The 12074-nt window shown below is 42.5% G+C and overlaps 2 protein-coding genes across 2 annotated transcripts; one reads left to right on the top strand and one right to left on the bottom strand.

Annotated features, from left to right (window-relative positions):
* Positions 1–1858: 1858 nt before the first annotated feature.
* fhit (fragile histidine triad diadenosine triphosphatase) lies at positions 1859–3306 on the bottom strand. Its single transcript, XM_018685131.2, has one exon. The coding sequence runs from the start codon at positions 3023–3025 to the stop codon at positions 2570–2572; it is 456 nt and encodes a 151-aa protein (XP_018540647.1). The 5' UTR covers positions 3026–3306; the 3' UTR covers positions 1859–2569.
* A 144-nt stretch (positions 3307–3450) lies between these two features.
* Positions 3451–9533, top strand: hadhb (hydroxyacyl-CoA dehydrogenase trifunctional multienzyme complex subunit beta). Its single transcript, XM_051071770.1, is given in 17 exon segments — positions 3451–3571; positions 4574–4646; positions 4976–5017; positions 5262–5358; positions 5606–5650; positions 5783–5882; positions 6015–6102; positions 6317–6504; positions 6605–6785; positions 6895–7016; positions 7366–7445; positions 7545–7592; positions 7851–7938; positions 8240–8287; positions 8289–8315; positions 8835–8999; positions 9122–9533. Coding segments are annotated over 16 exon segments (1422 nt in total). The 5' UTR covers positions 3451–3571; positions 4574–4579; the 3' UTR covers positions 9158–9533.
* Positions 9534–12074: the final 2541 nt, after the last annotated feature.

Here is a 12074-nt window from a genome sequence, read left to right as displayed (position 1 = left end):
GACATGAAGAACAAAGATCAGAATTGAAAGCTGCTCATATGATTTACTTAAAACTGTGCAGGAGTTTTGCTAAGGACCCAAGGAAGTGCAGTGTCAACTGAGAAGTCTCGAGACAGCTTTAAACATCACTTTTCTGTTGCTCGACGTGAAGAAAAAGGCAGGACTAGACTACAAGGAAAGTGCAGCAACAGGACAGTTTACTAGGCTGTCAGGCTTAAAAAGAAGTTTGAAGAGATAATACACAATACAGCATCCTTTCCACTCCAACAGTCTTATCACTAAGTCCACGGGGGGTGGATTCAACTGCATGGGCCACAATGTGAAGGCCATATCCAGATATTACCTCTACTCCATGTGCTGCTGTATCAATACCAATTCATCACTCACCGATACCCAAGCACTGGAGGCTGGGAGTTTTATGTACCAACCTAAACTTTTACAGAATTTACTGACATTCATGTCCTGCGTTATGTTTCATGGTATTTACCTTTTCAGGGCGTTCACTCTGCATGAAGCTCCTCTCCTTTGTGAAGGGAACCTTCTTGTTGATTATTCCCTTGGTCACACCCACTGCAGCCTCCTCACTGTGTTCAACTGCCCTCTCCTCTGCATGCTTCACACCAGAGAGAGGAAAGACAAAGATATGAAAATGTACCAGTTTCCATCTGTTACAGTTACAAAGATCAGTTACTGGCTTCTGAACAGAGTACCTCCGTCACCTAGAGGAGTAAATCACAGCAGATTATAGAAGGAGAACAGCGCTATCTTTCTTATGAAGTACAGCAAAGAAGAAATGCCACAGAACATACCCAGAGGGTCCACAAGCTGGTGCACTAGACCCATCTTCTTCTTCTTCCTCTTGGCTTAATCAGCCCTGATGTTCCTGCCTGTCAGCATCATGTCAAACGCTCCAGCGAGACCCACCTACACACAAAAGACACACACACACACACATGCTCGCGCAACAAGTGGGTTGCAGATACTGTGAGTTGATATCCCCCCAAGTGAGGCTCTTGACCTTAATATACTCCAGTGTAACTCAGTAGCCACTAGCACAAGACTGTGGCAGTGCTTTCAAGCCATTAACTGAATGACTGATTAATATGAGTGTGTGTGTGTGCACCATTTTTGGCAGTCTCTGAGTGGTGCCTGCTCCAGGCAGCAGTCCCTGTACGACCTCTGGTGCCCCCAAGATTGTGTTTTTTTTTTTGTTTTTTTTTAGATTGAGTTCTGGCAGGAGAGAAGACACAAAATCAGGACCGTTGTACCTCGAGGCCTGAACCCAAGCAGGAGTCTCCAACATCTTCTGACCTCACCGTTCTTACAGGACTGGATCATACTGAGAGGAAAGAAAGCCATTCAGTTCCATACATTACAGCAAGGAGACATATTTTATTTATATTTTAGTGTGGACATAATTTAATCAAATTGATTATTGCCTTTTGAATGAAGAGAGCTGTGTGACTCTCTCGACAAGACCAGATTCATTTGCAGTTAGGAGACTGACGTGTGAAATGATGAAGACTCATCACCCCCGTCAGCTCAGCCTGCCTCACCTGCATGTACACAAACACACACTAACACAAACCCACTAATCATGTCACATCTGTCAGTGAGAGACTGAGACAGAGACAGGCAGTCAAGACTGTCACAAACATAATCTCTCTCTCTCTGACATGTATGTACTGCCTCACACTCTTCCTCCATAAACACACAACCACATTGATACACCCACACACCTTAGCTGTTGTATCATTGAGTCGTGTAACTGCCACATCATCCTTGAGCTCGCAGCTGACGTGTTTTGGGGCTTGATGGAGAGAACAGTAAAAAAAAAAAAAAAAAAGAGGGAGTCAGATAGAGGGCCACCAATATTGTATTATGTTAATTTCTGCAAGTTGAACACCATCCCTGGAGAATGTTGACATAAATAGTACAAATACACTTAAAACAGCGTCCTTGCTCAAGACACTGGGCATGTTGTGAACTGTTAGAACTGGGAGGGCCCCACAGACCAGCTGAACTGTGACTGAATGAAAAGAGCAGCCAAACCCCAACAAAAAACCAACAAATGCAAGGAATAAGAAGGAATGTTAGAAATACAGGACCCTGTTCTTCAAATGTGGTGTGACGCTCCACCCTAAAGCTTTACACAATTATCTTTAATTAAAAGATGGATTGTTTAGCCTATTGAATGTCAGGAAATTGCTGAAAATGCTCATCACAGCTTCTTGTCTGTCTTCAGATTGTTTTTTTTGTTCAATCAGCAGTCATAAATTCAAAGGTGTTCCATTTACAGTGAAACATAGAAAAGCAGCACCAAATATTAACATTTAATGAAACAAAACCAGCAAAAAATAGAAAGTAACTCTAGTTTTTACCATGAGTAAACACACAAAGAAAAAAAATTGGAGAAAACTTTTTTTATATATTTGCATTTTGTTTTGGAAATAAAATAAAAGAATACAAAATACAAAACAATGAAGATGTGAGCAGATACAGTTTCACATTAATGTCAGGTGTGTGTATGAACTTCCAGTCACTGCTGACCCTGACATAAACTGTCCATTTATGGATCCTGGAGCTGTCTCCTCAGATCCGAAGCCTCTGTTGCCATCTCCTCCTCTGATCTCCACATGGAGGGACTGTCCTCATCTTCTCGGTCGTGCTTCTGCAGTTCATCGTAGACGCTGTCATTCCTCTCGAAATCCCCCTTCTTCCTGGGCAGCACGTGGACGTGGACGTGCTTCACGGTCTGTCCGGCTTCAGGACCGTCCTGGATGGCGATGGTGAGCGAGGTGGCGTTGAAGTGTCTCTCTACCAGGTTGGCGACTTTCTGGGTGGTGCTGAATAAATCTGCCACCTCGTCCGGTTGGAGGTCCCGAAAACGCTCCACCGGTCTGAGAGGGCACACCAACACATGTCCCGGCACCACGGGCTTCCTGTTGACCAGAGCAAATGACAGCTCGGTCTGCAGGAACACAGCCGAGGCCTTGATGAGATGCTGTCCGAAGCGCAGGGTCATGTCCCACTGACTCTGGGGTAACGTCTCAGCTAAAGGGGCCTGCTAGCATATGAGTTAACCTAGCTTCCAGCTGCCAATACTTGCTTGACGCCTCAGTGCGACAGGTATTCGATAAAACTCCGGCCGCACAAACACCTGACATCTACACCACTGGGAGCTCAGGAGTTTCATTCAGTCATATTCGCCTTCCACAACTACGGCAACTCGTTGGACTGTTTCGCGGGCGCTGTAGCCGTGGTAACCGCCGTTACTCCAACGTCAAACAGGGATATGGACCGAAACAGCGTCACAGAAAAAAATGAAAAAACATATTTTTATGATATCGGTTTTATCCACTATAATTACATCTGCTCTTAGCAATAGCAGGTGTGTAACTAGCATATTCTGTAAACTAGTCATTGGTCCATCAGGCATCATTTCGGTCAGCCACACATTGGTGTGGGTCCTTGAAAGCGGTTAGCGGGGTTTGTAGTCCGGTAGCGCTGCAGAGTGTAGCCGATCGTCTGACAGGGAGGTAGTGTCGGCAAAGACATAACACAAGCTCAGGTAAGCTTCAACTTAATAGCTGTCACTATTGATACTAAAACTAGAAAAGGAAAAGAAATGGAAAGATTTCTGCATATATATTTATTTTTCCCAAATATTGAGAAACAGATCACAACTGAATGGAAACTTTAGCTAACAAGTAGCTAGCTTTACTAGCTTACGTGTAGCTTCCAGCTGCATTGTTTTGCTGTTAAGGTTGTTCAGTAATTTTTTTTGAATCGATATAAATGTTATTTTAAGGGGCCGAACACTTAGTTGATGTGTAGATAGGTTTGACTCAGTTTGAGACCGGTGACTGTGCATTTCTGTCCCTGTTATTCTGCAGGGTAGGAATCTAGGTGAAGGGTCACAGCCGGGGTTGGGGGGGTTGGGCTGGGTGACCGACAATGATATGTCATATTATGCCACATAATAAACACAGAATAATATGGAGTGCATATGTACACATAACCGGGAGACTTTTTCTATACGTTTAAGTCTACATTTAATTCAAAACCCATTGATGTTTGCTAATTTTCCACTCTTCACTGCAAATGAAATTATCTGTCATGTTATATTGTCACATCAACCCATGTCGTCATATGTCGGTGTCAGTTAATTATAAATAGTTAAGCAACCCTCGGAAGAGACGGTTTATTACGTCCACTGCCATTCAGACATTCAGGTCACAGATGCTAATCACAGATGACCTTTTGCCTACAGAAGGTGAGAGGATTCACTATCACCCTTCTGACTTTCCAGGCTGCACTAGCACATCATAATAATAGTAACACATGCTGTACCTGTTACTCTCCACTACACATCATCTGAAAACGCTATGGAATATCAAGGACCAGGAAAACTGGTCACTGTGCTGTGGGATGTGAGGGCATGTACACTCAGTTGCCAGTTTATTAGGTACACCCAGATAAAACTAGTGCAGGTTAATACAACAATGAACCATGAGCCGTGAACTTTTTCACGAGAGCTTCACAGTAACAATTACAGTTCCTTTCTGTGCAGAATATAATGGCTTCCATGTTGCTGAACTCGATGCGGAGCTGCTCTGTCAGCCCCTCCTGGGCAGTGCGGTTGGGTGAGTTGTGTGCATCCTTATTTGTACAGTTTAACAGATTCCAAAATATGTTAATGCAACAGGAAAATAAACAAGAGAATAGAGTCAAAAGTGAAAGATGTGCCAACAGCTATTTGTCTTTCTTTCTCAGTATTACGGCTTAGAAAATATGATCTTTTTGTTTGTTTAACCTTTTCATTTGTCACACTAATTGGTGATCCAGTCTAAAATACAGACATTAGGGTAGATTCAGACTGCACCAACACCTTTAGCTGTTTATGTTATCTGAGAGTGTCTATTGTTAATCATTTTGAGATGACTGTGTCAATCGTGGTCTCTCTGTGTCTCAGGGGTGCGCTCTCTCAGTACAACAACCCAGCTTCAGGCACAGGGTAAGTCATTACTCTAAGTGATATCATTTATCTTCACATAAAAATCCAGATTGTAGTCTCGTGGGGATTACACTGATTAAAATGTGAGCTGAACATCTAAGGTTCTGTTTATTTATTCATCTGGACAGAAGCTGTGCAAAACTATTTTCCCTAGGTGGAATCAAAATAATTGAAAATTGATTCCTCAGGTTAGCTCACAGCTGTCAGAGTCTGTTATTGTTATACTGTTTTCTTTTTCTTTCAGTTCAGACAAAGAGCAAGAAGACGCTGGCTCGGCCTGGTGTGAAGAACATAGTGCTGGTGGAGGGAGTTCGAACCCCTTTCCTGTTGTCTGGAACCACGTACGTCACCACGTACCTTTTATTATGACTAAGTTTACTGACTGGAGCCTCTAGCCATCATAAGTTTATGATGCTTTGATAAGAACACAAAAGGTTGTTTGACCTGAAGATGATTAGAAAAATAAAAGGAGTATTTTTTCCATTTAAATATTGAATAATCAAGGAAAACATGTGGTCAAATGACTGTTTTGCAGAGAGATAATCTCAGTGGCTTGAAGGTAAAACCTGTCTGGTTTGTGTTTTACAGATATGCTGACCTGATGCCTCATGACCTGGCCAGAGCAGCTCTGCAGTAAGTGTGTCCTCATTTTGTGTTTTGTGTGTGTGTGTGTGTTACCTGCTTTATAACAGTAGTCTGCCTATGTAGAGTGAAGTTGATTCAATGAATTTGTGCGATTAATATTGTCAATTTGGGTTTGTTTAGGGGTCTGCTGCACAAGACAGGTATCCCCAAAGATGCTGTAGACTACATCATCTATGGAACAGTCATCCAGGAGGTCAAAACCAGCAATGTAGCAAGAGAGGTACACACACACACACACATGGTCTTACACCTCCGAATGGCTGCAGTATCTGGAGCTTCACCTACCTTGCGCATGTTTGAATCGATCCATTAGCACTGCATGATAAGACATCTCATCTTACTGTGATTTCAGGCGGCGCTGGGTGCAGGCTTCTCTGACAAGATCCCAGCTCACACTGTCACCATGGCTTGCATCTCCTCCAACCAGGCAATGACCTCAGGTAAGGGAGAGAAATCTCTACTTCAGGCCTCCTCCATTTGTTGCATACTGCTGCTGTGACAAGCGATAAAGTTAATACTGACAATGAAAGCACTAAAGAAGTAAGAACAAGGATGTAGTTTACCCTTTTTTCAAATGTCTGATTTAGTTTTCTTGGTTGTCTCCTCCTTTGTTTGACCTTTGTTTGTCATTTTCTCCTCCCTCCTTCTCTCCAGCTGTTGGTCTGATTGCTGCAGGCCAGTGTGACGCTGTTGTGGCAGGTGGGGTGGAGTTCATGTCGGACGTCCCCATCCGTCACAGCCGCAAAATGAGGAAGACCATGCTGTCCCTCAACAGAGCAAAGACCCTCGGCCAGAGGCTCAGTCTGATTGGCAGCATCCGGCTGGCACACCTCTCCCCGGAGGTATGTGTGCACTTAAAATCTCCAGTAGCTGCACTGCTTTCAGTTTGTTGAAATTGATTCCAAAGTGTTACCTTCTGTAACCTTTACACTGCATGTGTAGCTTCCTGCTGTGGCGGAGTTCTCCACAGCTGAAACGATGGGCCACAGCGCTGATCGTCTGGCTGCTGCGTTTGGAGTCTCCAGAGTGGAGCAGGATGAGTTCGCTCTGCGGTCACACACTCTCGCCAAAAAGGCCCAGGATAATGGTCTGTTGCAGGATGTCATCTCCTTCAAAGTGCCAAGTAAACACCGCTTCATCCTTTAAACTGAAATACATGACATTACAAATTAAAGGGTCATAAAATATAAAATTGTTTAGACTCAGATTGTATATATTTTTGTCCTTTCCAGATCGTGACATTGTTTCCAAGGACAACGGCATCCGTCCATCCTCCATGGAGCAAATGGCCAAACTAAAGCCTGCCTTCATCAAACCTCACGGCACAGTCACCGCTGCCAACTCCTCTTTCCTGGTAAACACACACACATACATACACACATCTATATCCACAGTGTTCTTAATTCGTCCTTCCTGCTTCAAGACATCAGCATGTAAAACAAACACTGCACTTCAGGCTGCAAAAACAAAGAAGCGATTTACCTGAAGCAAAATAGCGTTTAAAATTTGGCTGAGTCTTTTCAGTTCAGACATCAACTTAAACGTTGTTTTTACAGTTATCATAAGCACTCTTTTGGGCTTCATAGTTACATTTACTGGTGACATTTTGGCTCCACTGCTGCTCACAAGTGGAGACACTGTCACTGCTCATAAACTGCTTTGACTATAAGTTAACTACTTGTTTGTTTTATGTGTGTCCTCAGACTGACGGTGCCTCTGCTGTGCTTATTATGTCTGAAGAGAAAGCTCTGGCGATGGGTTACAAGCCTAAAGCCTACCTCAGGTATCTGCAACCTTCTCTTGTTTGGTAGAACAGCCTCATTTTCCCCAGTGATGTTATTTCAGATGATGTGCTAATCATGTAATGTTTTCATCCTGGCAGAGACTTTGTCTACGTGTCTCAGGACCCCAAAGATCAGCTGCTTTTGGGGTGAGCCTCAGTATTTTATCCCTACTTTCAATGATTCTCAGGTAGAAAAGTCAGATGATGGTGTTTTTTCTTATTTTAAAGTTCATATAGTAATCTTAGATTTAATCTGGCTAAAAAATCTAGCAAACATTTGTTCATTACTCCTTTGAAGATCAATAATTGTGACTTGTGAATGATCATTAGGAATGAAAAAATGTTATTCTATTTATTTATTTATTTATTTTTAATTTCATACTTTGCCCTGTTTGACCCTTTCAGGCCCACGTACGGTACACCCAAAGTCCTGGAACGGGCCGGCTTGTCCATGAGTGACATTGACGTTTTTGAGTTCCATGAGGCATTTGCAGTAAGTTATCAGAAAAAACCCTGTGAGGTTGTGTAGAGGTGGGAGAATGTGTATCGATCTATTAATATCCTGTCAATCTCCGAGATATTTTAGATTTTAGATGTATATTTTTTATGTAACTGGACCAGAATCTCAATTTCTGTGTCTGCTTTAATCCAATTGTGTCTTGTGTTATTCATGAACATCAATGTTGGAGTACGATTTGACTGGTCTACTTCATATCATGCACTTTAAAATCAGTAGAAATCAATGTGTTTTCAGTCTGGTATCTATGGTAACTATACTTCTGTGTGTTTTCCAGGGCCAGATAATGGCAAATCTGAAGGCTATGGACTCAGATTGGTTTGCCGCAGACGTACATGGGAAGGAAATCAAAGGTAAAGATAGCTGCTGGTCAGCTGCAGCAGCGTTTTCTCACAGTAGATTCATACAGTACATCTGTGGATGCTTGGAACCTACTGCTGCAGATGAACATAGTGGACACAGTTAATTTTGTCCAAGATACTCATACAGTTAAAATTTTACATTGGTGTAATAATATTTGTATCTGGTGGTAGCAAATTGATGTTTTCTTTCTCATATTAGAAATGTTTTTACTTATTTTTACATACATAATAATTTTAAAGAATTAAAGAATTTAAAGAAAGAACAGCACCTGAATACTGACTAAATAATTTCAAAGCAAATCACACACAATAATTTTACATCAGGGAAATCATGTCAGTGCAGTGCAGGACCATGCCCTTCTTTCTGCCCTTCACAATGTGACTTGCTGCTGTTGCCCAAACAAGTCACATTGTGTTGCTAGCTGTTTGTTGCTTTGATCGTGCCCCTTTCTTTTTCTCAGATTTCACTGGTGTAAATATCAGTCCTTACCAAATGTCTGCTGTGTATAGGTGGGGACTCCTCCTATGGAGAAGTTCAACCTGTGGGGGGGCTCTCTGTCTCTGGGTCATCCGTTCGGCGCCACCGGCTGCAGGCTGGTGACCACGGTGGCACACCGGCTGCAGAAGGAGGGAGGACAGTACGGCCTGGTGGCGGCTTGTGCTGCTGGAGGACAGGTAAACCAATGAGTGACACCTTCAGAAACATTTCTTCATATTCAAACATCACAATCCTAATATATTTTACGTTTCTGGAACAATCCAGATAATCTTTACTTTCTGTTAATGTTGTTTTCCAGGGTCATGCCATGGTGATCGAGGCCTACCCCCAGTAAAGCACTTAAAGCACCAACCATAACCTGATCTTCAGATTCATCATGACGGCTACACACACTAACATCCAGACAACAGAGTGTACATACTAGCACCACTTTGCCTTGATCAGAGAGGAGTCAGAAACAGTATGTGAGTGTGTGTGTGAAGAAGCTTGTGTAAATTAAACTTTGCTTAGAGGCTGTTAAATTATAGCAGAAATGCTGCAGAGGAACTTTGCCTTTGATTTTGTGGACACTGACGCAGCATTGTCATGGAGTCGAATGTAACATAGCAAAGTTTAAGCAGTCAGACGAGCTACAGTGCTAATGTTTATATACGCTGTTATATGTTTTTTCTTACAAACAGTGGAAATTAAATGATGTGATGAGAACCACACTGACACTGATGAGGTCATCTCTGAAGCGCCACAATCCTTCATTTGTAATGTTGTCACACATTTTACCTTCATTAAAAAATTACAGCTGCTGTAATTAGAATATTTACACTTGGCCATAATGTGATTTCAATATTTAAATTAATAATTTAGCCCCATACAGTTTCTAAATTACTGCATCTGGTGATCTTCTGTGGAGTGACAAGTCGTTTAATAATTGATTAATCAAATTTTAAAGCAGAAAATACCAGAATTTCACTGGATCCAGCTTCTAAAATGTGAGTATTTCCTGGTGTTCTTAATGTTTTATGACAGTAAAGTGAGTATTTGTGGGGTTTTGTGCTGTTTGTCAGACAAATCTAACAATTTAGAAACATTTAAATTTACATTTATTCCTTTTTGTAGACTTTTTTTTTTATCAAAGCAAAGTTTGAGGTGCAGTTCAAGCCACAGTAGGTGAAGGAGATGTGATTGAGATTGAGTGCCACAGTGCCCAGTTTCAAATTCCACCAGACACAATGTTATAGGTGCGTGACATTCGACATAAATAAGACCGTTTTTATTTATGTGAATATATGTGAATCATATTAAACCTCACTGGTGACATCACTTTCCAGCTGAGCCTCACCCACTTCAAACTAGTGAAAAAAAAAACAAAAACAAAACCCACAAATTCATGTAGGACACCACTGTGAGGGGAAGCTTTCAGGGCTTTAAATATATTCTCATAAATCAAACAGCTGGCAGAAACAGCTGAGTTAACCAGGTTTTTAAAGATAGTCACACCTGATCATTCACATGTAAACTCACATGTCTGTGTTTCCAGAAATCAGGTTGAATCATTAGTGTACGACACATACTTCTTTGTGACTCTGAGTTTTTGTGAGCAGTTTATTGCCTTCTCTCTCTGATGGTTTCCACTCTGCTGATAGAAGGCCTTGATTTGATGTGCGGACAGCAACTTCCAAGTAATGTTGATGGAGCTATGTTTTATTCAGCAGGAACTCAAACTATTGCAAAGAGAAAGATCAATGTATGGAAAGCTTTGTGCTGCAGACAACAACAACAATTTGGAGAACGGGGCTCTGCTGCTCTTTAACAGATTTCCAAATTTGCATTGCCAAATTTTTTTTAGAAAATGCATTTGCATCTTGCACCAAGATGTGTCAGCAGTAGACTGGCTTTGGATTCCTCTGCACTTAATTGATGGTGAATAACGCTGTCTGCATCTGACAAGACGCCTGATGTTAATGAGGAGGTAAAGAGAGATGCTTGGGCTTCCTGGTGATTTAAAACATCATGAATATGGAAAACTGGGAATATGACTGGCAGATGACTTAAAAAGTTCAGGTTGCAGCGGCGTCTTCCTGATATTTGGGAGCTCATATTGTGGGGGGGAAAGCAGAAGTTTTACACCCGCTAAAGTGTTTGTCTAATTGACTGCGGATGGGTAAATTTATATCAACACATTATGCCTCTTCTCTGCTTTGGTGTGCACGATCCCCTCAGCGCTCACCGGGGAATCTGACACACACACCTGAGGTAGAGAGGGGTGGGGTGGGGCTTGTTAACATAACTTCAGTCAGACACTTCCGTTTAAAATGTATTTAAAGATTTAATTCTCCCAGTTTAAGAAAACCTTGACTCTGAGCGGGAGGAGTTGATTAATGCAGTCGAGCCTGTCACACGGGCTGCAGGCGGAGGGAATAAAACCAATGTTTTACTGCCAAGGCAAAACGGAGCTCAAATGTAAATAGCGGGGAGAGAGACAGAGAGGGGTTTTTGTGTTTTTAAAGCTTCAAAACCGCCTCAACCCTGCGAGACACCGGAGACACGCAGACACACACCGACACACGCCGACATAGCGGGGCCGCCTCCATGCCTCTCCCTGCCTCAGCGGGGCTTTGATCAGGCGGAACCTTTTATGGGGAATGACTGGCGAATGCACCCGCTGCTGTCACTACAAATCTACCTCACCGAGCGCGCGGGGAAGCGGGGAGGAGAGGAAGGGGTGGGTGGGGGGAGTCGGGGTGTTCGCGCGGAGGGAAGGAGGGAGTCGGTGTGCAGCGGTGTCTTTCATCTCGTCCTAGCCGGCTCACGCGGGGCGGCACCTGCTGAAAGCTGCACTTGACTCGCGCTTACTTCACCTGCTCCGTGCTCTCAGTGAGTGAGAGAGAGAGAGAGCGCGTGTGATATTGAACAAGTTTCGGTGCGCACGCACGCACGCGCAACATCTGCTGTAGGTGGGTTCAGGGTCAATTTTATTTACATTTTCGTCCATTTTTTAGAAATCATAAATATAAATATTTCTTCATACATTATCATTATGGCACTCAGTGGTGAAAAGTAAAGTAACTAAGTACATTACTCCAGTCAAGTTTTGAGGTTTACTTTACTTGAGTAATTCCATTTCATGGTGCTTTATACTTCACTACATTTCAGAGGTTAAATAATACTTTTCACTACACACTTACTTTAAACCTTGCATATTCAAATGAATTAATGCAAAATATAATCAGCTTAGTAGTAGCTTAATCTTCACC

This window comes from Lates calcarifer, linkage group LG7_1 (assembly GCF_001640805.2).
Source record: "Lates calcarifer isolate ASB-BC8 linkage group LG7_1, TLL_Latcal_v3, whole genome shotgun sequence".
In the NCBI taxonomy this organism is placed as follows: Eukaryota; Metazoa; Chordata; class Actinopteri; family Centropomidae; genus Lates; species Lates calcarifer.
Note: the sequence above shows the minus strand (reverse complement) of the source record. Positions and strands in the feature narration are given on the sequence as shown.